The sequence below is a fragment of the Catharus ustulatus genome, chromosome 4, assembly GCF_009819885.2.
Source record: "Catharus ustulatus isolate bCatUst1 chromosome 4, bCatUst1.pri.v2, whole genome shotgun sequence".
Taxonomy (NCBI): Eukaryota; Metazoa; Chordata; class Aves; order Passeriformes; family Turdidae; genus Catharus; species Catharus ustulatus.
Genome location: NC_046224.1, coordinates 58,758,837 through 58,780,952, shown reverse-complemented (window position 1 = coordinate 58,780,952; position 22,116 = coordinate 58,758,837). Strand labels below are relative to the sequence as shown.

Genomic DNA, 22,116 nt, shown 5'->3' with positions numbered 1-22,116 from the left:
ATCAGATTATCAACTGTCTTACTGTGTCTTCTGAAAGAGCTAAAGGTTGTGTGAGCCCTGATTCTGCTTGAGATCAAAGAATCATAGAATGCTTTGGATTGGAAGAAACCTTAAAGAACACCTAGTTCCAACTCCCCTGCCATGGGCAGGGATGTCACCCAACAAATCAGTTTGGTCAACCTCCTCCAACCAGGTTGGAGTTATGGTAGCTGAATTCTGCCATAGTTTCCCATGTGCTTAAATATTGTCATAATCTGATTAGATGCATTGATACCCTGGTATTAAGTTATTGCAAATAATACTCTGCTGTCACACTGCATTGCATTCATAGATCTGTAATTGCCTGCGTTTTGATCATGAATGTGACAACTCCTTGGTGTGGTACTTATACTTTATAACATAGTTTTAAATAATTCTGCTCCCTTCAGTCATAATTTTTAGATCTTCATTAAAGAGTTGCTTGTAAATGTTGAAAACTTCAAAGTCGCTGTACATTTTTATCAGCATTCCTTGTGACTTAGTTGGTACAGAAGTAGTGGGTTCAAATACAGCATTGGAAGAGTCAGATCAGGTGTGCAATCTGACTAATAAAATCTGGAGGATATTTATGATTATGAGCTTTTACTCAAGTGAAAAGACACATTACCCCTGTACTGCTGACAGTGGCAGGCTGTAGAACTACCCTGTTCTTTGAGGTTCTTCCCAGTGCAGACCATCTCCTCTGTCTCACTAATGATTATTCAACTAACTTACTTAATCTTCCATGTCAACCTACTTTAAGCAAAGAACCTTGTGATGCTGAGGTGCTACTTACAATATTTTAGAAGAACCTTTTTCTTCCTGTTCTTTCTGAAAGTGTTTTAGCAGCAAAGTTTGTGTGATGGTAACCTAGCGATCAGCCCTGTGTCTGTCCTTGGTGTTAAGCTGATCAGCAGCTTTGCAATTAGGAGAAAATTTTTCTGCAGAGCATCCAGGAAGGAGTAGCTGTTTGAGGTTTTTCCTTGCTTGTGATTCTTCTCTGAATTTTCATGGCTTCTGAAGTGAGCAAGGTGATGGTGATGACTTCTGCCCCTCTCCTTTTGTATTCTTCTGATGTGCTGCAGTTGTGGGTCTGTCTTTGTCAGTCCTTACATTTATGAGATGTTCACATTCTGCACCTGTGCGTTATATGATGAACTGACATTTCCAAGATCATGAGCATTGCTTGGTGCTAGGAGTATCACACTTTGGAAAATCTTAAAAGAGGACCTCCAATTTTGCTCTTAGGTTGCCATTTCTGGAGGTGATCAGACATGTCTCATGGCATCATGTCATTCTGCAGGATCTGTGCTCTGCCTTGGTTTGACTTTTAGGTGCTGAAAGTTGGAGATCATTTTCTCTAGAGCTTCTTTAGTCTGTGGATCACAACATGAATGGTTGCAGGGCAAACCAGGTTATTTTCTATGAAGAGTTATTTTCTCTTCTGACCAGTCAAGCAAGCCTGTGAGACCTCTCAGGCATCTTGCAGGCTCTGAAATTATGGAATATGAATACTTCACTCCTTCTTTAATGATTGACTTTGCAGCACTGTTTTAATGGTGCTGGCTTCACATGCAGATCCAGACAGCAACTGTTATTTCAGATGTTAATTAGTTAATTTTGTCTGGGAAACAAAAATGTTTGTTGTAACTCAGTGACATTAACATAGATTTTTGGAATATTAAATAAAAATAGCTGTTTCCAATGGAAGCAATGGACACAAACACAGAAATTAGATGAGTGATATGTGCCCAAGGAAAAGTATTGTTTTTAGCATGAGTGTACTAGTAGTTGTTTATTCTGTGTCTCAAGCTGTAGTAGCTTGCAGCATTACCACAATTCAATTAGCAGCCTTTTCAACATGGCTTATTTTCTGTTGGTGCATTATCCACTTGTATCTCCTCACTAATAATTTATAAGTCAGGTGTGTGCGTGTGAGGACTGGGTGTTTTTTTGGTGTTTGTTTTGCTAGTCATTTATTTATGCTTGCTGGCAGGCTGGGTGGGGGTTGGTTTTTTTAGGTTTTTTAATTTTGTTTTGTTTTGTTTTTTAAATTGAGCTTCTTTTCTAAATTGGGTAGTTAGAGCTTTGCTGAGGAGACAGCCTGGGGACCAAGTGCTTCCTCAATACATGAACAGAGCACTCCAGTCTCCAGTTTTGCCAAGCTGTCACCTTACATCAGCAATAAAGCTACTTGCTAAATAAATATAAAAGGTTATAAAACACTTTTATTAGTAATGAGAAATACTTTTCTTGAGATAAATTTAGAAAACTATGACTTGATCAAAATATTAATTAAATGAAGTAATTTTTGAGATGTCTTTAAGACCTAAAGGTATATTATATATGTTCAAACTGTGGCATAATTCATTTTACATATTACACCAGTGGTGCAGTGTTGCTTAGAAGAAATAAAACAATTCCTGCTTTAATGTTTCTAATTTTAAGCTAGCCTGGCATTGCATATTAACAGCATTTTTCTCCACTTCTCAGTCTGGTCTCTCTTGTCAATGCCATCTGCTTGCTTGCTTCACCACCTCTTTCACAACCAGGTGATTTGTGCCATCTTCTCCCTCCTCCTCAATATGCCCAGCAGTTCCATTTGAGTTTACAGGGTTAGTGTGCTAAGCATTATTTGTATATTTATGTAAACATGCTCTTTATTCTAAAGAACCTTTCTCCATTTCTAGCTCAATAGTTTCTAAATCTTCCTGCACTAGGGCCTACAGCTCTGAATTATCTTACTGTAGTCTAATCCCTTGTTATGCCAGCTGGTTTTGTTGATCTGTAATGTATTCATTTATCCAATAGGTTCTAGTCTAGCAAAGCACTTTATTTTAAGAGTGCAGGTAGACTTGGTGTGAAAAGAACGTAATTAGCTCAAAGCTAAGCGCTTACCTAAATGCTTTGCTGGATTTAGGGCTTAGAAAAGAGATTAAAAGATTGGTCTAATTATGTTGAATTTGTTTTAGAGCTGCTTTATCCTAATAGCCTTATCACCAGACCAGTTGTGATTATGGATATTTGGTGTAGAAGATTTTTCTCATCTTGTCAGGCTTTTCATGGAATCATATCTCTCTCTCCTGTCTTTTCTGAACTGCAGTCTTCAGCGTGGCTTGCATAAGAAAATTTATCACTGCGTCTTAAGAAAGTGATTTCAGGGAGGCCATGTCTTCAGAAATTGCATGTAGAAAGCAATGAAAAACTCATGTCACCAGTTCATTTGATTTTCACGTGCGAGGAGTGCAAAATGTTTATACAAGTCCAGACTGAAGTAGCCTAAAGAATAAAGATGTCAGTGAAACCAGATTGACCAAAAAAAAAGACGTAAACAGATAAAGCAAATTACATGAGTTGAATTCTGCTCTGCTATTAATTTGGGCTGAGCAATTGTTAGAATTATTGGGGAAAAAAAGAAGGATGTAAACCACTGAAAATAAAAACTGAAGAATTTTGTAGCTCTTACCTGCTGGTGTTTGCCATCTTCCATTCCTAAAATCTGTGTGTCCTCACTCTCACAGATGCCGAGGGGATTTTTAGGATTTGATTTAACTTATGGTCACTAAAAAAATGCCCTAAATCTAAAGTTGCAAGAATTGCTGCTACTGCTTCCTCAAGACAGGTCTTAGCTGGACTGGAGTTTTGCTTTTCCCACTGCTGCATGGGCAGGGCATGAGGCATTACCGAGACCAGAAAGCCACATAGCCCCAGGTGTTTTCAAAGAAAGGGACATTTATTGAGTTGCCTTTGAACATTTTTCCTCTTCTACAGTGTTTTGCTTGGATGTATTGTCATTCCTGAAGGCGTCGCAAGTTCATAATTGAATTCCCACAGTGCAGCTTCCTGTGTGTTCTTTTTCAGAGGCAGGACTGTATTGTGGTTCTCTTTCCTCCCTTGTTTCTGCTTACGTGAACTTTTGACGTCTTTATCAAGGATGGCACTTGAGCAAATGCTGAATTTTATTCCACTCCTTGATGTGAAGATAGAAATAGGCTTAGACACTCTTGAAATAGTGTGAGACAGATGTTTAGTGTTTTCTAAGATGAAACCATGTAAGTGCTTTCTCAGAAAGACTATTCATCATTTTTTTTTACAATATGTATCATGATGGGGGAAAGGAGGAGAAAAGAAGGAGATAACCACATAGTGATAGGTTTGTAACAGCTTCTCTGCAGCTCTGTCCTGCCTTGTTGTGAGCCTTGTTCACTTTGTCTCTTTTTCCTTCCATGTGTTTTTAAAATACAAAGGCTGATGAGGTGAGGACTGGCTCTTGCTCTGTTTCTGACCCTGCCTGCCAAACCCAAGGGACTTGCTCCCCTCTGGCATCTCAAAATGGTTTTGTAATACAAGTAATTCTTAAGAAATTTCTCTCTTGTCACTTAATCCTCTAGAATTTGGGATTCTCAGTGTATTGGGGACTGACTGACCACTCCACCATCAGTATGACAAACTGACAGGTGTGTAGTTAGTTTCAGGTTCTCTGAGCAGATAACGCTGATATCTTCAGTGATGGTTCAGGTGCTGGATACTTGACCTTGTCTGCCTTGTGGACACTGTTTAAAGGTCTCAGAAGTGTCTCAAGTGAAAAATTCAGACAGAAGCCTGCAGTTCCAGGACAGCATTGGAAATGATGATGTCCATACAGCTTTCAATACCATGGATTGTCTTCTGCCTTTCCAATATGTGTCAGTGCAGGGTTTGCACTGGTTCTGGTAGTACATGAGAATGCAAGTGGACTGAGGGATGTCTTCAGTCTTGTCTTGCATGTGCTGTGAGTTATCTCCTCAGCTGTGAAGCTGTGTGCATAGTGCTTTCTTCCTGACACCAGCTTTCTTTTTGTCTTTTGCAGCACTTTTACAGGCAGTCACATCTGGTGATCTACTGAAGGTAAGTACAGAGCACTGAGTGTCCACTTATTCACCAGTGTTCTGCTGGTCAGATGTACTGTAAATTTTATCACGCCTCTGCTCAAAAACATGAATAGGTTGCTGTAGGGACCGCTGTCAAGTGCCATTTTACTGCCTTTCCAGGAAACCCTGAATACTGGGAGAACACATTATTCAGGTGAGGTGTGAAATGAATAGGATCTGGTGTTAGACAGCGCCTTTTTGCCCAGGTTTTAGAGCCCTTTGCGTGGGGCGACATGCCAGTTGCTAAGAGGGAAATTACCATACTGACAGTGTTGAACAGCAGGATAGTTCTGACGCAGCTTTACACAGGAAAGGATATTTTACACCAGTGAGGTTGGTGGCCAAGCCCCCAAGTGCTAGCTCGCTCAAAGTCTACCTAGGCAGTCACCAGACCAGGTAGAACAAACCTCAGTTACCTGCTTTATCACCTGATGGATGTCTCATAACACGTAGTGCCTTGGTGTAGGGAGTTTAGGAGGCAAAACTACTCATGCAAAATTGTTTGTTCCAGTGATTGAAGTCCCACGTCAGACAGCTGTTCAGGCTGTGTGCCTCAGTAGCCAAGTCAGGATCTGAAAACATGCCCTTGAATTTGGATAAGGACTGTGATTAATGATTGCAATCTTATCTGTGAGAAGACAGCTTGGAAGCTTGGAGCCATTTGTAAAAATGGCAGTGCTGTAGACCAACATTTTTGCCTGCAGGTACCCCTTCTATGCCACTGCCTCAGCACTTGTGGCTGCAGCATCTAGTGAGCAGTGCTTAAAGCAGTCATAAAAATATTGTCTCCTTTACACTTGTTAAAAACCTTTTGCCTGAGCTAGATTTTATGGGGAAACTTCCTGCCCTTCTTCAGATGTAGTGCATCATAAATAAATTCTCTCCTTTCTCTTCAGTGATCCTCACTGCAAATCCCACCCCCTCTCCCCCAAAATTTGCAGCATTTCTGAAACCTACCTGTTTGCTGTTCCCCTCTCATTCTTTACCCCATGTTGTACTTCCTCCTCAACCAGCCCTGAACAGGGGGAACTGTGAGAAAGAAGGTCCATGACAGTCACCTCACCTCCTTGTGGAATTTTGTGTTGGAGTTTTCTGATTTAGTCAGAAAATCTTTGACTCCTGTGCTGAGGAAAAATTTGAGTCTTCAGCAAAGAAGCCAGAATTTTCTGTCAAGTAAATATATTTGATATATCCCAACAGTGTTGCTAGATGTAGTTTGCAACCATTCTTAGCAAGCAGTAAATCCTCTCCAGTAGAGTAGCAATGTCTCATTGTTTAGGAAATACAGATTGTTCTCCTTAACCTATATAATTGTCAATACTTCTGGCTTCAGATGTTTTCTATCAGGGCCTAAAACCTATCTTTAAGTTAATGTTTTGTTTTATTTTATTCTATTGTATTTTGGTACTGACTTACATTGAGAACCAGTAAAGAATTTAATGGCATATTTTTCTGCTCCTCCCATCTTATCCTTCTGTATGTTTTTTTTCTCCCTCTCTTCCTTCTTTTCCTTCCAGTTCATAGAATGTTGTAAAAAAGGAGCCAATTTGTTAATCCAAGGCCCTGATCACTGCTCCCTGTTGCACCATGCTGCCAAGACTGGGAATGGCGAGATTGTGAAATACATCCTGGAGCATGGTGAGTCTCAGTGGGCAAATCCACAGTGAGCTGTACTTCAGCCAAGTGTCACTCAGTCAAAACCACACTGGGCTGCTGGAAGTGGCCTCACTCATCTGTTCTGTCCCTCAGTGAAATGTCCACCTGCAGCATGTGTGAGCAGGAGGCTGGGAATGGGGTAGCAATGAGAGTGATGGCAGCTGATAAAGTGTGAAAAGAAGAATTAGAATGGGTTTTGAGGAGAATGGTGTTTTCACATTTGCATCAGCTGGGGAGCTGTGAAGAAGCAGTGTGAAGCTCTAGTAAAAACCTTTGGCATAAGAATCCTCTGAACTGTTTTTCAATTAGAGCATATGTTGTGGAAAGCATCTAATCTCTATTCAAACATTTACAGTGACAAAGAGCCCATACAACCACTGCTATCATTTCAGCATTTACTAACACACTGGTCAAGAATCTGCTTACTGTTTTCTAGATGAATTCACCTAGCATCCATTCCAATCTTTGAAGATTATGTCTTAGATTCAAGACCACCCAATAGCAAAAAACTTATGATCTCCATTTTGTACTTATAGACTGTGATCATATCATTGCCATTTTTCCTTTTCATTCTTCTTATCTTTGTCAGTAGCAGAGACTGCCAGTTATCCAGCAATTTTTTTGTGTCTGAGGTAGTCACATTTAGGAGCTTTTGCCTGTTGAGCCACTGTTGGAGTGTGGCACAGTAATATAGTCACTGCTCTGCACATAGAGCTGAAGTCTCAGTTATCAGCCTCCTTCACTGCAGGAAAAGTTTTCTAGTTGTAACTCTTCTCTGACCGCACTTCAAAATATTAGTGGCTATTTTGGCTTCTGAATGCCAAAATCAGCTACATTATTTCAGCAGCAGTGTTAGTGTGAGCACAGAGACTGCCCCTGGCAATTAGAATAAGTGTTAACTAATGCTCCAAGGTATTCCACAAATTGTAGACAGGAAAGAAAAATCCACAACTCCTAAGAAGGAAAGAAGGAACAATGCATCTTTTCAAGCTTGACTCCTACAGGTGTCAGGTATTCTGTAGGTCCAAGTTCCTGTATTGTCAGCAGCAATATGTGACTTAGCTCATTTGCCCCAGTATGACAAAGGCACTTTTGGTGGAAGATGGGAGTGGGGAGGGCATCCTTAATAGCAGCAGACTTTAGCATGACTGAAATCTTAGTCAGGGTAGTAGTTGGAACCCAGAAAGTGATTCAGGCAACCTGTGCACTTTATTAATTCAGATAAACATAAATGTCTAATGTCATTTGCCTTTGGATATCCAGGTCATTGGCTTGGTTCTAAAAGATAATTCACAAGGCCCAGAGGAGCCCTTGCACTGCACTGACAGCAAAAGCCCATGCAAACATCTCTGTCATTGCAAATGCATCCCAAGGCTTGTCCTTAGGTATATCAAATGGCACAAAATATCTGTGTGTGGGCAACTGAACTGTGCCCCAAAAATCTGACTGAGAGGGGCTGAATTGTTCTTTTACTCCTTTATGTATGGATACCTACACATGATAGGTGCAGTTGGCCTTATATCCAAATAATGTCTGGTTTTCTCACCAGTTCCAGAAAGCCTTACCAGTCTGGATTATTCATTAGTCACAGTGAACCTATGTACCACTGAATTCTGAAGACAGGAATAATTTTGCTTTATTTTCTTACTGCCCCTGGTCTATTTTCACACTGCACGTGACCTGTGCCAATTCACTGTCATAGGTGCTTCTCCAGGATTTTTGTTAGACACATATACTTTAACTTAGTCACAATCTGACCCAGTTACTGTTCTTTTGGTGAAGGAGTAAAGTGAGATAATTTAAACTGATGAGAATGTCAGCAGGGAATCCATGGGAATTTTTTAAATAAATAGAGAAATATGAGGGATTAAGGACTGTTAAGACAAAGACAAATCAAAGGGTTGAGCAAATGTCAGCTCAGTTCCTCTCTCCCTTCTTTATCCCCAAGGTTGGCAGGAAGCTTTTGCAGTTTTCCAGACACATCCTCTGGGCTTTTCCAAATGCATTGTTTGTTTAACATTCTCTAGGGAACAGGGAGTGCATGGGACAATGCACAATCTAATAGAGGCCGCCTCTCTTCTCCCACTAAGCAATTAATGAAACTAATTTCTACTCTGGGCACTTCTCAGCCATAAACGAACTCTCTCTTGCTGAATCCTCCTCAGCATCATGTCCTTGTTATTCTTTGCATTCTCTGGTATGTGGCATTTTCTCAACATTAATTACTGTATACAATATGATCCAATGCTACTAATATCTAAGGTTTCCCTGTGAGGAGCTTCTTGTTTCTGCTGGTATTCACCCATAAAAATTTCATGAAAATTAGTCTTCTGTTCTGGCAATTACCTCTGCACAGTCACACTTCTCTGGAGTTTGTCTGCTTCCCATACATGACTGAGGATAGTGAATGATAATAGCAGTTGCACTGTAAAATATCCTCAAGCACACAGCACAGAAAATCTATTATTAACCACACAGAGAAAAATCTTCTGAATATCTTCTGAATATAACAGCAACAAAGGAAGACAAAAACCCACTGCTCCAGGAACTGTAGCTGTCTAGTATGAAAGACAGTACAGTGAATCCAATGCTATACAGGAGTGGCACCCATAGAACTAGAATTACAAAGGAAGGAAAACAGTGTAGTGGTGCTAAAGCTGTCGTTTGTGGAGATGGCTTTCTGCAAACATGAAAAGCACATTTATAAGAAAGGTTATTCTGTGATCATGATCAGAATGATTTCAGATGTTAAGGGGAGGAAAATAACCTATCCTAAACTAGAAATACCAGAGATGACTCACACAGGCGGACTGCTGTGCAGTACTGCCAGATAATTCGCAGTGGCCCAGCACAAGCCTGGAATAGCAACTGAAGCACCAGTGTGGTAGGTGTCAGGACAACAGCTGCTTGCTGCTGTGGGAGGTGTTGTGCTGACTGCTGCTCTAATAAAACAGTTTGTCTCTACTCCCTGTGCAGGAAGGGCAGATACACAGACCTATCACTTGTTCAAGATTGCTCCTAAATCAGGAGTCTTTCGCTTTTAGTAGAAAAGTCAGTTTTAAAAACTTGTCTGTAGCTGTGGTAAGAAATGCTTGGCTAGAAACTGAAGGCCAAACTCAGTAGGTATGAGAACCACAGCTTTTTAATGCTGCAGTCAGCAACTGCATCACATCCTAATGCATGTACATTAGAGAAGAGTTAACTCTGTACTTGCTTAGCACAAGCAGATTAAGGAAGGGTTAAGAACCTCTGTTTAGAAAAAGGGCCTCCTAAATCATCTGTATTTGGCATCAAACTTAGATTGGAGTCTTGATCTGGCAACTGTGAAAAAATGTGTAATTTATAAACACTGTACAAATAGTTCCATTTGCCTTGTCCTTGTCTTCTCTAGACATTTAAAAAACAGGTAAGAATTTTATAGTTCATCTAGGGTATTTTAAGTTTAAACAAAAGAGAGGAAAGATGTTTACAGTTGCCTTAGGAGTCTGTGGTGATAACTTCTGATGAAACAGACAGTATATAGGGCATCCCATCCTAAGCATTTCTGTGTCCTCAAACCTCAATGTCCTTGCTTCACTAGAAAGCATCCCCTAATAATAAAAAAGATGATGCTTTCATTAATCTTAGTACTGCAAAGTCCAGAGTTGAGAACCTTGAGTGAATCTGGATTTCCATCCTGACCAGGTTCAGAAGTTCCTTAGAAGGTTTTGGGAATGCAAATTTTGTGGTGACAGAGTTGTGTGTTGTGGATAAAGTTTGAATAGCAATCAGAAAGCAGCACTGAATGAGAGTGAGTTTGTATGACACTTCTTAGTCTGTCTAGATTTGTGGAATGTTTTGGGGTAGTGGTCATTTGTGAGGTGCCTAAGCAGAAAACAGTTTAGTTTTTCTAGAAGGTGCAAGGTATAAATAGTGTATTTTAATTTCATGTTTACCGAGGGCGACATGGCTGACAGATATATAGGAAGGAATGCCCCCATAACCTGACTACCCTCTATATGGAAATTCTGAGCTAAAAGGCACTAGCTGAAAAAAAGCACTGTTAATTTTCACATCAGATAAAAAAGAAGAGTGTGGAGCTGGAGAAAGGCCAGAAATAGTTCTGAATTTCCAGTTTACTGTTATTTTAAAAATATTCCTACTTCAAAGGTAGGGATCCACATCCAATTTTGTCCCCCAGATAATAACCTCAATCAGGTTATTAAACAATGAAGGTTTTTTCAGATAAACATCCAGAAATGTTGATAATGGCATTACTGCTTAGAGTAAATACCCTTCTTCCCCGGTTCTATGAAGGACTGTCAGGACACGGGACTAGCAGGGTTAATATCTGTGGGTCTTCTGTGGGTAGCTGTAACCACATCCATTGGAAAGGGCTATGCTGTGGGCTCAGAGGGCTTTCAAGAATGTGTGGTGCTGTATATTTTGGAAATGCCTCTGAAATATGGGCACTTAAAACCTTTTGTTGTTGTTGTTGTTGTGGTGAGCTCAGCGAAGGAGCAGTGCTTTTGAGCGTCTCCTTCCCTTCCCTCCTCCCATACCCAGCTCGGGCTGCTTTGCTTTCTGAGAAACTGGAGAAGGGCTTTGGTGGAGTGAAAGAGGGCAAAAGGAGAGAAGGAAAAAAGTTAATAATTCTACACAGTCTATGGGCGATACTGAGGAAAGAGAGTGATCTCAGCTGGGCTTCCCCTCAGTGCGTCATGCTTTTCAGCTCTTTTCATGCAAACTTCTCCCCCCACCCCGTCCCCCATCCCCATCCTGCCATTCTTCAGCCCCCCAGTCTCTTTTTCTTTTTCTCTCTCCTTTTTTTTTCCTCCCTCCACCTCTCCACACATTTCTGTATTTTGTTTTTATTTCCCCCCCTGCTGTTTTCCTTGATAGAAATCTCACTCATGCATTTCCCTTCCGGATTTCTATTGGGTTATTTTGTCCACTTTCTCTCTGTGCCTTGGTCCCCTTTTCTTTCTCTGCCTCTTGTCCCGGAGTGAAACAGCCGCCTCCCTGCTGGGTCAGGATGACAGTGCCGTTAGCTTTCCCAGTGCCAGCCCTTCCCACATCTGTGCAGCTTTTGTCCCTGGGCAGAGGGGGATTTGGAATGGTCGGTTGGCAGCGCCAGGGAGACTGATATAAAAATGAGGTCCAAAAAAGAGGGGAAAGGGAATTAGGAGGAGGGCGTGAGATGGTTTAAGAGAAGCACAAGTGAAAACAAAATAAAGAAGGGGACAGCTCAGGCTGTGAGCTGGTACATTCCAGCTCAGAGATAGGCCAGAGAGAATGAAATTAAATAATCCTGGTACCACGTTGTGCAGCTAATTATTAACCCCAGTATCTGGCCCTTATGTAGGACTCGGAGTCAGGGCTCTCCCATGAAATGTTTTATTTAGGACAGTATCCAGGAGAGAGGCATTCTCATGTGGGGTTTACCTGTCATCTCCTCAGGTCTGTACTCACAGACTGTCCTCATGGTCCTCAGCACTGAGCTCTTCTGTCCTGGCCCTGCTACTTTTTCCTGCTTCACACCAGTTTTCTTTTATCCTTGACTTCTCTCCAGACCCACTCTGCCTCAGCTTTCTTCTCCCTCTCAGGTCATATTCTTCTGACTACTCTCTGTTTTACTACCTTTACTTACCTTTCTACAGCTTCTTCTACTTACCTGGGCAAGTACCTCTATGTCCCATAAAGCCAGACCTGTCTCCCTGTTCCACCTTGGCAATACCTTCCTTGCTCCTGCTAGCAGCAGAAATAATAGGTGGTAGTGTCTTCTCTAACACACTGAAGCCATTCCTTCTTACCTATCCCTGGGACGTGGCATTGCAGGAAGCTATGGGGAATTACCTTAATTTCTGAGAGAACACTATTTTCTCCTAGGAAATGTAAAGGCCTCCTTTTCTTCATGTGTATTTCTTTAATTGTCTTTTCAGTTTCTCAGGCATTGTCTGTTTTCCTCTCAACGAGTCTCTGTTTTATCCTTTTTCATGATCATAGGAGCTCGGGGGTAGAGACTGATTCTCCTTTTTGATAGGCAGGAGTGAACACACATTTGCCAAGTGTGGAGATGAGGATGTGTGGCAGTAGAGTCAGGGTGCATTAAATAATTGAAAGTGGCTACTAAGTTTGGAGAACTGTCATGACAAGTAGGCAGTGGTACACAGCGCCCTGTGCACTGAGGACTAAGCAGCACCCTTTCTCATGATGACAGAAGATGCAGTGAAGGAGCTGCCTGCAGCTCCAGGAGCCCCAGTGGTACTCCGTGTGAACATTGTAAAAGCAGTGAGGTAAAGACGGCTGCTCTGATCCTTTTTGATGCACACTCAGAGTAAAAGGGGTGTAGAGAGGTTGGTGTAGCTTTTTGTGAGCACGTAGCATGAAATTTCTCAGTTTCAGGTGAGATTTGCTCTTGAGGACTCTTGAGATTCAAAGTCACAGTGTGCTGGAGAGAAATATTCATGCACAGGAAGGAAAAGTCTTGTAAAGTTTTCCCATTCCCCTTGCTAATTGCCCTATACCATCTAACACTGCACTCCAGAGCAGTGGAGAGAAGAGTAATATGACAGACTGCAAAGGAAAAGTTGTTTTTTTTCAAATGATATCCAGATCCTAGCCTTTCCATATCACTGTAATTCAGAATGTAATTTGCTGCTATAAATACCTGCCTGTAGTGATTATCAAGGACAAAAGGACATTAACATAAATGTATTTTCTTCCCACGAAGCAAAAATCTTTTCTGTTTTTCTTAATCTTACTTTCCTGATCACAGCTAACCAGTAGAGTACAGGATTTGCATATCAATATAAAGACTGCTGGGAGTATTCCAACCTGATCTACATTTTGTATAATGCTAATAAATGGAGTAGCACAGGGATGTAATTCAGGATGGAATTTGGCTAATTTCAACTTCCTAATGACATTTTCCCTCTAGTACCAACAATAGATATTAACTTGCAATGTATCAGGGTTTCCAGCATATCAGCATTTTCAATGTACTGTACTTATGTGAACCACTTAATTGAGCAAGGTGAAGAGTGAGAAAATTAACTCCATGAATATTCATTTCCCGTATAGAGACTGCTACTCCCTGTTGCTGACACTCCAGCAGTGACTGTGCATTCAGAATTTTATTAGTGCAAGGGTCACACAAGCAAATATTATATTACAGTTTGATATATGTGTGGAGGTTAAGCTTTCACTTGGCTTTTTAAATGTATTTTTACTGGGAATCTTCTCCTGGTGTAGACATATTTTTTAGTCTTTCAGACAAATACTGTATGACATACCTGACTATCTTTTGCAGGTCCATCTGAATTACTGGACATGGCAGACAGTGAAACGTAAGTACAGACTACTCTGTCCCTCACGTTATGTGTGTTAAACTAGCAGTCCCCTCTTGGTTTTCAAGTGCAAACTTAAATAGGAAAAAGCTTGTAAAGTGGCATACCTCTTCATAAACAAACAGAAGGCCCCCTAAAAACCACACATCAACCACCTCATATTTGGCTTTCTTGCCTCAAAGAAACATTTTTTAGATTTGCAGAGGACTTTCTCCCTATTGCTTCCCATGGTTCCTTCATCTTTCTAGAGGAATAGAATCCTTGCTTGTATTTTGATGTTTCTGGCCTCCAGCTACTGAGACCAACCTGAAGAGCAAATTCCAAAAGTCAGGAAATGACTTTTCTTGCTCTACACCTTCTTGATTCATCCAGGGTGCTCTGCCTTAGTTCTCCCAAGTGGCCAAGACTTGTGCCATTGAAGGTTTCTATCAAGTAGTTGAAACATCAGTCCGCTCTGTTCTTAGATAAAAAACTACAATCCAACCAAAAAAAATTACTTTCCTTTGCAATTCCCAATTTTTTTACACCTTGTATAACCAAAGTTTCACAAAAGTATGCAAGGAAAGCATGAATAATCCTGGAAAATATGTGTAATACAGGTGAAACGAAAGCAGTCTTCCTCATAGTGATCAAGCCTATTATTTCTCACCCCACAGTGCCCTCCTCTGCTGACTGAGAACACCTTTTGCACAAGGTGCATCAGTGAAGTCTAGAGATTCTTTTCATCCAGGAGTGTAGCATAGTAGTGTCAGTGAGCACAGCTATGAGGGCTTCCCTTTACAGAGGTTCCTCTAACTCTTGGAAAGGTTCAAGCTGTAACTGGCAGTAAAAATTTGTCTTTTGGTCCTCAGGGGGAAATAAGATAGTATCCAATTCTGATGCTATCCAATTCTGATACTAGTTCTCATGCAGCAAGGGCATATCTATTACAAGGTTACCTTAATATTTCAACTTCCCCTGTCATGGATGGGGGATGAGGTTCCTTTTATGCACTCTGTGTAGGTAGGTGCAAGATTTGTCCTGCTGCATGTATTTCTTGTCATTTGTTACTTCATGGGTTATGTAATGGCTCTACTTTTTGGATACTGGTATTAAGGACTCCTTTTCAACCCACTCAAAGCATGCTTTCCTCTTCTTCCTAGGCAAGTCTAGATAGATTTCTCTACTCTCGGTAAAGAATAAATCAGTTAAAGAATCCTGTCAGACTTAGCTCCAGTCTGGGTGAGAAGCTTTGCAACAAGTGTGCTCCCACCACACAGTCTCCTCTTCTGAAAAGCATGTGTTTAATCTTCCCCAGTAGCTTAGCAGTCCAGTGGTGGAAAACACACGAGAGTTCTTGCTCTCATATGTCCAAGAGAGCATGGTATCAGAGCTGGGGCAGCAAGTACACCAGTCATAGCTTTGATGGGTGTGATTTTTCTAGGATGATTCCAAGAATGAGGTTGAGGAAAGAAATTGCAGGAAGAAACAAACCCTGTTGCTGTTTTGCCTGTTGTGAAATAAGAAGGTGGCTAGCATGTCTTTGCAGCAGTTAACAGAGCTGGTGGTTGGATGGGAATGTGACATTCAGTCCTCTGAATAAGCATGTTTCTTGTACATCCCTCAGAAGTTCTTCATCTGCTATTTGTGCCTTACAGGCTTTCCTACCGAGTCAAAGGATGTAGATACTAAAGGAGAGAGTGCACAAGTCTACCTCTGCCAGCAAGAGGGGACCTTGCAGAAATACAGCATCCTTCTGTGTCTATCCTCTGCACCTCGTGCTTCGTAAATGTACATTGGTGTGATGTGTCTCACTGCTGGTTTCTGTGCTTTGGTCTAGGGGTGAGACAGCATTACATAAGGCAGCCTGCCAGCGCCACCGCGCCGTCTGCCAGCTCCTGGTGGATGCGGGAGCCTCTCTGAGAAAGACAGACTCCAAGGTAACGCAGCTCCATCAAACACTTACCAGCTCCTGCAGCCCAGCGAGGCTGATCAGCATCCATCCTTGCTGTTTGCATGACTGAGGCTTCCTTGTGTGTGCTGAGGGCAGCCCCTTTTAAGGAAGCTATTTTTATAGAGAAAACTGTATTGATTTAAACAAGCACAAGAGACTTCAGTTCAGTCCCCAACATGGGTCGTTGTCACCATAGTGAAAGCCTGGCCTCAAACTATTCAGTGCATTGGGTGTGAATGAGATGTCTCCATGGCACACCAGTATCTTTCTCCTGTGTGGTCAAAAGAGAGGCCTGGGGGCAAGGACCATCTGCAGGAGCCTTGGTTTCTGATTGCATAGCATCTGTGAGGCTTGGTTATTGTGGCTGACTTGCTTTGTGAGGATGGCTAACTATTTTCTTTTGCCCTGGCTTGCCCCTATGCTCACTGATGTGACACTAACCACAGTGCTCTCTTGGTGTAAGCTTGACTGAGAAAGAAATCTGGGAAAAATTAAATCCAAGGAATATTCTGTCATTGCAACAATATGATTGCTTAGGAACATGGTCCAGAAGCTGCCTCTCTGGAGTTTCTGAGCACAAGCACCCTGTGGTCAGCATCTGAGAGTGAGTTGGTTCTCTGGACTCCAGAGTCAGAAGCACCTTTGCTGCAGCTAGGCAATCAAAACCAATTCCTACCTTCTTGCACTCTATGAGGTCGCCTGTAATGGGAAGAGAGATCAGCTATGATTCTATGATCTCTTGTTCAGATGACAGAATTGTAAGTTGCAAAAAGCTTTCTGAAACAGATGAAATCCAGACAAGCGGCTTCTGACTTGTTAATCATCTTCTGCCTTGAAATCATCTGTTGTTCTAAACGCGTTAGCACAAGACTTTCTCTTCATGTTTCTTATTGCAGGGTAAGACCCCTCGTGACAGGGCTCAGCAAGCTGGTGATCCAGATCTGGCCTCCTACCTGGAGAGTCGACAAAACTATCAAATGGTTTCCCATGAGGATCTAGAGACAGCAGTCTGATGTCTGAAAATATCCAAGAGGATCCCTGGAAATCTCAAGACTGCATCTGAAGCACTCAGGCATCGTGTGAGGAAGAAACTGTTGAAATCCATGTGTCTCTCATTCTCAAGGAAAGTACCTGAGGACATGCCACCAGTTTCTAAGGGCAACTAAGTCTTGCTGTGGAACGGTTATGTTCCATAAGTTAGCCCATGATGGATGAGGTGGGACACTCAAAGGTCTGTGGAATCCATAGGCCACAAAAATTTACCTTTATTGCTTCCAGCAAGTAGCATGAACTTCTCCCATGTTCATCTGTACAATTTATTAAAAAAAAAAGAAAAAAAAAAGGAAAGAGTAAAGAGGGTGTGGGGGAACAAAATCCAAACCTACTGGTACATTAAGCCACCCAACCAGGCTCTCCTCCTCCATCCTTACAATTTCCTGCATTGCTTTTATTCTCCTGTTCCCCTCACTTCTCATCAGTTAAATATTACCTGTTATTGCTGTGTTGTCTTCACAAATGGTCAGGCAGTAGCAAAATATTTGAGGAGCTCTGGATGCCCTTAAGAAATATCCAGGATTTTTACCAGCTACATCCCCCCCCTTGCCATCCTCTCAGAAGCTGTGTTGTCAGTGCTCAGCCACCATGGAGGTTTCTTGCTTTCAGAGAGGATGCTGCTTATTGCCTTGTTTCCCAGGGTTTGGGGTACAGTTAGATCTACAAGCAGTGATGAAACACAGCCTCATCATTGCTGGGCATACAGTTATGGTATCCTCATGAAACATTTGTATGGAGAGGAGTTATATGGGATATACCATGCTGAATGGAGAGCAGAAAGTCACCAGGAAGCTTCTCATATCACTTTTGGGTGTGTAATGGCTGACCCAGCTCTTCTCAGGTTTCAGGCCTGTCTAGAAGGTGATAGCTGTTCTTTACTTCTAAAAAGATGGGTTTTACATGGGGCAGAGATTTGTGCAAGATGAGGGAATTCTGATGGACTGACTGACAGACCTAGTCCCCTTTGCACCACAGCCAGAGGGAGGAAGGAGACCTGGAACATCAGCAACCAGCCTGGTCGTATTGGGAATGGGAAAACCTTCTTTGACTGAACCTGTAAATCTGATTTTTCAAGGGAACAAAGTTTTGGGGAGTCTGTCCCCGAAGAAGGACAAGCAGCAGCTCTTTGCCTTGTTACCCACAATAGGTTTGGAATGTAAAGCTTAGCAGCTGTCAAGGTTAGCTTTGTCTTCTGTACTCATCTGTTCTCTGTCTTATAACCATAAAAGAAGAGAAAGCAAACAAATACACAGGCATAAACAAAATGTTTCACCTTTGGGTTTCCGATTGCTGCAGATATCTCAGCTGACAAAATAGCAGAGCTTCCAACTCTACGTTGTCAGACCAATGCTCATGGCTGACTTTTGGCATAACTCTTGCAATACATTTTTGAATTTTGCTTTGTTGTATGATTTGAAAGATGTTTGTTTTCACATGCCTTGCTAGGGGTAGCTCTCTGATAGATGGTGATCGTTGGGATTACATACAATTTGAAACCATGAAAATACCTCAGGTTGTTACCCAGATAAGTTTTTCTTCTTTGCTAGAAGTGGAGGAAATCAAATGAGTGCAATTTTTTTTTAAACTATGAATGATTGTTGTGGTAGGGAGGGGGGAGCTAAAAAATATATTTTAAATTTTTTTCCTCTTTTCAAAAGTTAATTTGATATGCGCAAAATATTTCTTTAGTATTTCTTCCTCTGGAAGGAAATTATATATATTTGTAATCTATAGGTCAATGGCAACATGAAATGTATTTTGTCTTATTTTCTGTCTTTACCTTTCTCATTTAAAAAATAAAATATGAAAGCCAAATTACTTCCCTTGATAATTATCCAGTGGCTTGTGGAGAAAATAAGTGTGTGTATATATATTAGAAAAGCATTTGGCAACTGCTAAAATGAAAAATCAGAATATAGTTTTGGTGTATGTGATATTTCCACAAGGAAAGATCCTCACACTGTGGTACTGTGGTTTCATGGTAGGCCTTGTATAATTTCCCAGTTGTGAGAAAACACATTACTGTAATATTTCTATACATTTGATAATAATAAGAATTGTGTTACCAACACTTTAATCTTTTGGTTTGCTTTGCTGATCTGAGAAATGGAGGAAGTTTCAATAGCACAGGAGCTTGGCTCTGTCCTGTGCTGAAGCCAAGCTGAGTATGGTCACTGAGCCTGTGACAGCTCCCTGATCCTTCAATCCCATAAAGCAGGTGGAGCAGTAAAGGCTTGCTTTAACCACAGGTAGCCTTCAGAGGCCAGATGTAGATTATGATAAGGGACCTGCTTCTGGTCCCTCTGTCCCCAGTTGCCTTCCACTTGTCAGCTCTTCCCTGGTACCCAGGAGGTGCCTGCAGCTGTGGCTGGCTCTGGAGCAGCTTGTCAGGATGGGCAGATTTCCTGGGCAATTTTGTGCCATTTGGACTGCTCAGAGGAACTCGGAGCACACAACAGAGTGTGGCTTGGATTTTCCACTGAGGGCTGGAGTACGATGGTATGATTGGAGCGAGCCTGTTGTGTCTCTGGGAAGCTCCTGTGCTGTGTGCTCAGTAGGAGACAGCCACTGTATGATAAAAATAGCCCCCAGCACTGGAGGCAGGACAGCAGCTGACTGGATGCAGTGCCTTTAGCGTTCAGGGTGTCCCAAAGCACTGCACATGTGATGCACTAGGTACTGGTGATTTGTATCTGTAGGTATCAGAACACATTTATTGCTTTCTACAATGGCTCATGCGTGGCAAGGAGTATCTGAAATTGGTTCACAGTTCATTGGCTGTTTGGGACCAGGATGCTGCAGGACTCTTCCTTACCCTTTTCAAGTAAAATGGGATTACCAGAAGCAGGCAGACTGCAGCAATTAAAGGCAACACATGTGTATTTGATCTCTGGAGCACTTGGGAATCTAGATTAGTACAGTACAATTGTGCCTGCGCTGGGCAGGGCCCAAATTCCAGTGTGCAGCTGGGAGTCCATATGAATTACATGTAATTTTGATTTACTAAAAGCATCTGTTCAGTGGCTGTGTCTGTTGACGTGTGTATATTACTATATATATGTATATTTATAAATATCAGTATGCATGTATATAGGTGCACACATATGTACGTGAACACACTTGAAATTGTGCCATTCGAATGACAAAGTCCCTAGGGATGCTCAGCTACTGGGATTGCTGGACTGACAAAATGTCATTTTCCATTTTGATTTGTTATCAAAGGGAACATTTTTCAGTAGAACTGAGGAGCTTCTGAATTATTCTGTTGTACTTGTTTTAATATCTTGTTTTGCAGTTAAATTGAGGGAAAGAAAATATTTATAATGTTGATAAAATAAACTTAATTTTGTAATTTAATAGCATCAGTTACTCTTATTATTTCATGTTTCAATGCCAGAGGTATCTTTTATGTGTTATTCAAGGCATGATGATATCATACAGTTTTCGTTTATTGTAGCATAGAATGGCAATGGACAGAAACACTTTGCACTAGGCCAGGCTGCTCAGAGCTCCGTCTAAGCTGACCTTGAACACTTCAAGGGATGGGTGATCCACAACTGCTCTGGGCATCCCTCAGTACTGTGAGATGTGAGGCTGAGTTTTTGCTTATGTGAAACAGAGATCCAAGGCAAATTTTGCCTCTTACAAAACAGATGTCAGAATCCAGTGGCTCTTTCACCATTTCATGTGGTGGTTTGCTTATCTGTGTTTTAGCACTTTGGGATGTCTGCAGGCGTTTTTACTGAGACCTGTCACTCTTGCTTCTCCCCAGCAGCAGTAGAATTGCTCAGTCTCAACTCATGGTGATGTAACCTGGATTCACACTACATGAGATATCCCCTGCTACATGAGGACTGTCATACAGAAGAACCATAGGCCAAGAAAATAGAACAAAATTGATGTTTTGTTGCCACTGATCTTCCCAGGTGTATTTGCTGAGCTGGAATAGATTGGGCACATAGTTTTTCTGGTGGTGTGGCTGTGGGAGGTTTGTTTCAGTTATATTTCATGGCATAATGAAATATTAATGAAATATTACATCTTTGGCTCATCTTTGTCTTTGCTGTGATGGTGGAAGGCATGGTAGTGAAAGTTTCTAACACAAATTCATCTAGAAGGTGGCTATTTTCCTGTCAACCATCCGAAATACCTTCTGTGGGACATGCTTATGTCTTGACCCTTCCAGGATGACAAAAGCATGTTGATGTGATCTGTCTCTGGGGTATGAAATGGGCAAGATATATCGGTAGCCTCAAATTTTCTGTGAGTTTAATGGTACTCAAGAAATGTATGGGCATGCTGGAAATTTAAATGCCTTAAAAAAAAACCCAAGGAAATTCTGTCCTTGCACTCTAGGTACTACAAGAAAAAAGCAGCTCCTTGTGCTGATCCATTTGAGGTGTGTCATTTTCTTTCTCCCTCTTTTTGCTTCTTTTACACCAAAGAAACATCTATAGAGAAGTATTTTATACGACTTGCTTTTAAGCTTTCTGAAAGTAACATTTTGACCTCTATTTTACCTATTTCTTTTCAATTCACAAGATATTGTTTCCTCTCTTTATTTTCCTCAGTGAATCTGAGCCAAAGTGACATTGGATTATTTGCTTCCTAATTAGTCTGAAGCATCAAATGTGAGTATCTTTGGACATTTCAGCAGTCCTGGAAAGAGCTTATATTCCTATACCTTCCTGGATGCATAGGACACAGTATTGGAGTGCTCACTGTGGTACTCATTTTCTCATTTTGCTTTCTAAACAACTGTTTTTCTTAGGAATGGATTGCTGCATTGTTAAGCCTTAAATTCCGTGGCCTGTCTGCCAAAATCTGTTGATTGCAACAGCAACTCAGTAATGTGCTACAAGTTACTCCAAGTGACCATAACAAGTGACCATGGCTACTTTTACTCCAGGTTCTGCCATGGCACTGGACTTCTCTGGAGTGCCTGCCTGCAGGTACCAGAACTCAGGGTGTGTTTCCCACAGAGAGTGGTGTTCTCTCATCCCCTGTACATGTGCACTGGAGCAACACCCCCTACCTTGGCCAAGGAATTTCCTGGCCCACGTATAGTGCCATTTATGCAAAAGGGGAAAATTCCCTCTCTTGGGCCTTGATCCCACCAGTAAATCCATTACATTTGACTTCAGTGATTAGGCAGGCTTAGAGCTAAATAACCTTACTGTATTCAGCCATCAGAGTGCATCTTGTCTCCTGCCTTATT

At 41.5% G+C, this 22,116-nt stretch overlaps 1 protein-coding gene across 5 annotated transcripts in view; it reads left to right on the top strand.

Annotated features, from left to right (window-relative positions):
- Nucleotides 1-20,255, top strand: part of LOC116995671 (diacylglycerol kinase iota) — a 117,849-nt gene extending 97,594 nt beyond the window's left edge. For all 5 annotated transcript variants that reach the window (XM_033058553.1, XM_033058552.1, XM_042779216.1 and 2 more), the window contains 5 exons: nt 4,868-4,905; nt 6,446-6,566; nt 13,876-13,912; nt 15,732-15,831; nt 16,742-20,255. In XM_033058553.1, the coding sequence (XP_032914444.1) occupies nt 4,868-4,905; nt 6,446-6,566; nt 13,876-13,912; nt 15,732-15,831; nt 16,742-16,858 (413 nt within the window). In that variant the 3' untranslated portion in view covers nt 16,859-20,255. The remainder of the gene's footprint in view (nt 1-4,867; nt 4,906-6,445; nt 6,567-13,875; nt 13,913-15,731; nt 15,832-16,741) is intronic.
- The last annotated feature ends 1,861 nt before the right edge of the window (nt 20,256-22,116 follow it).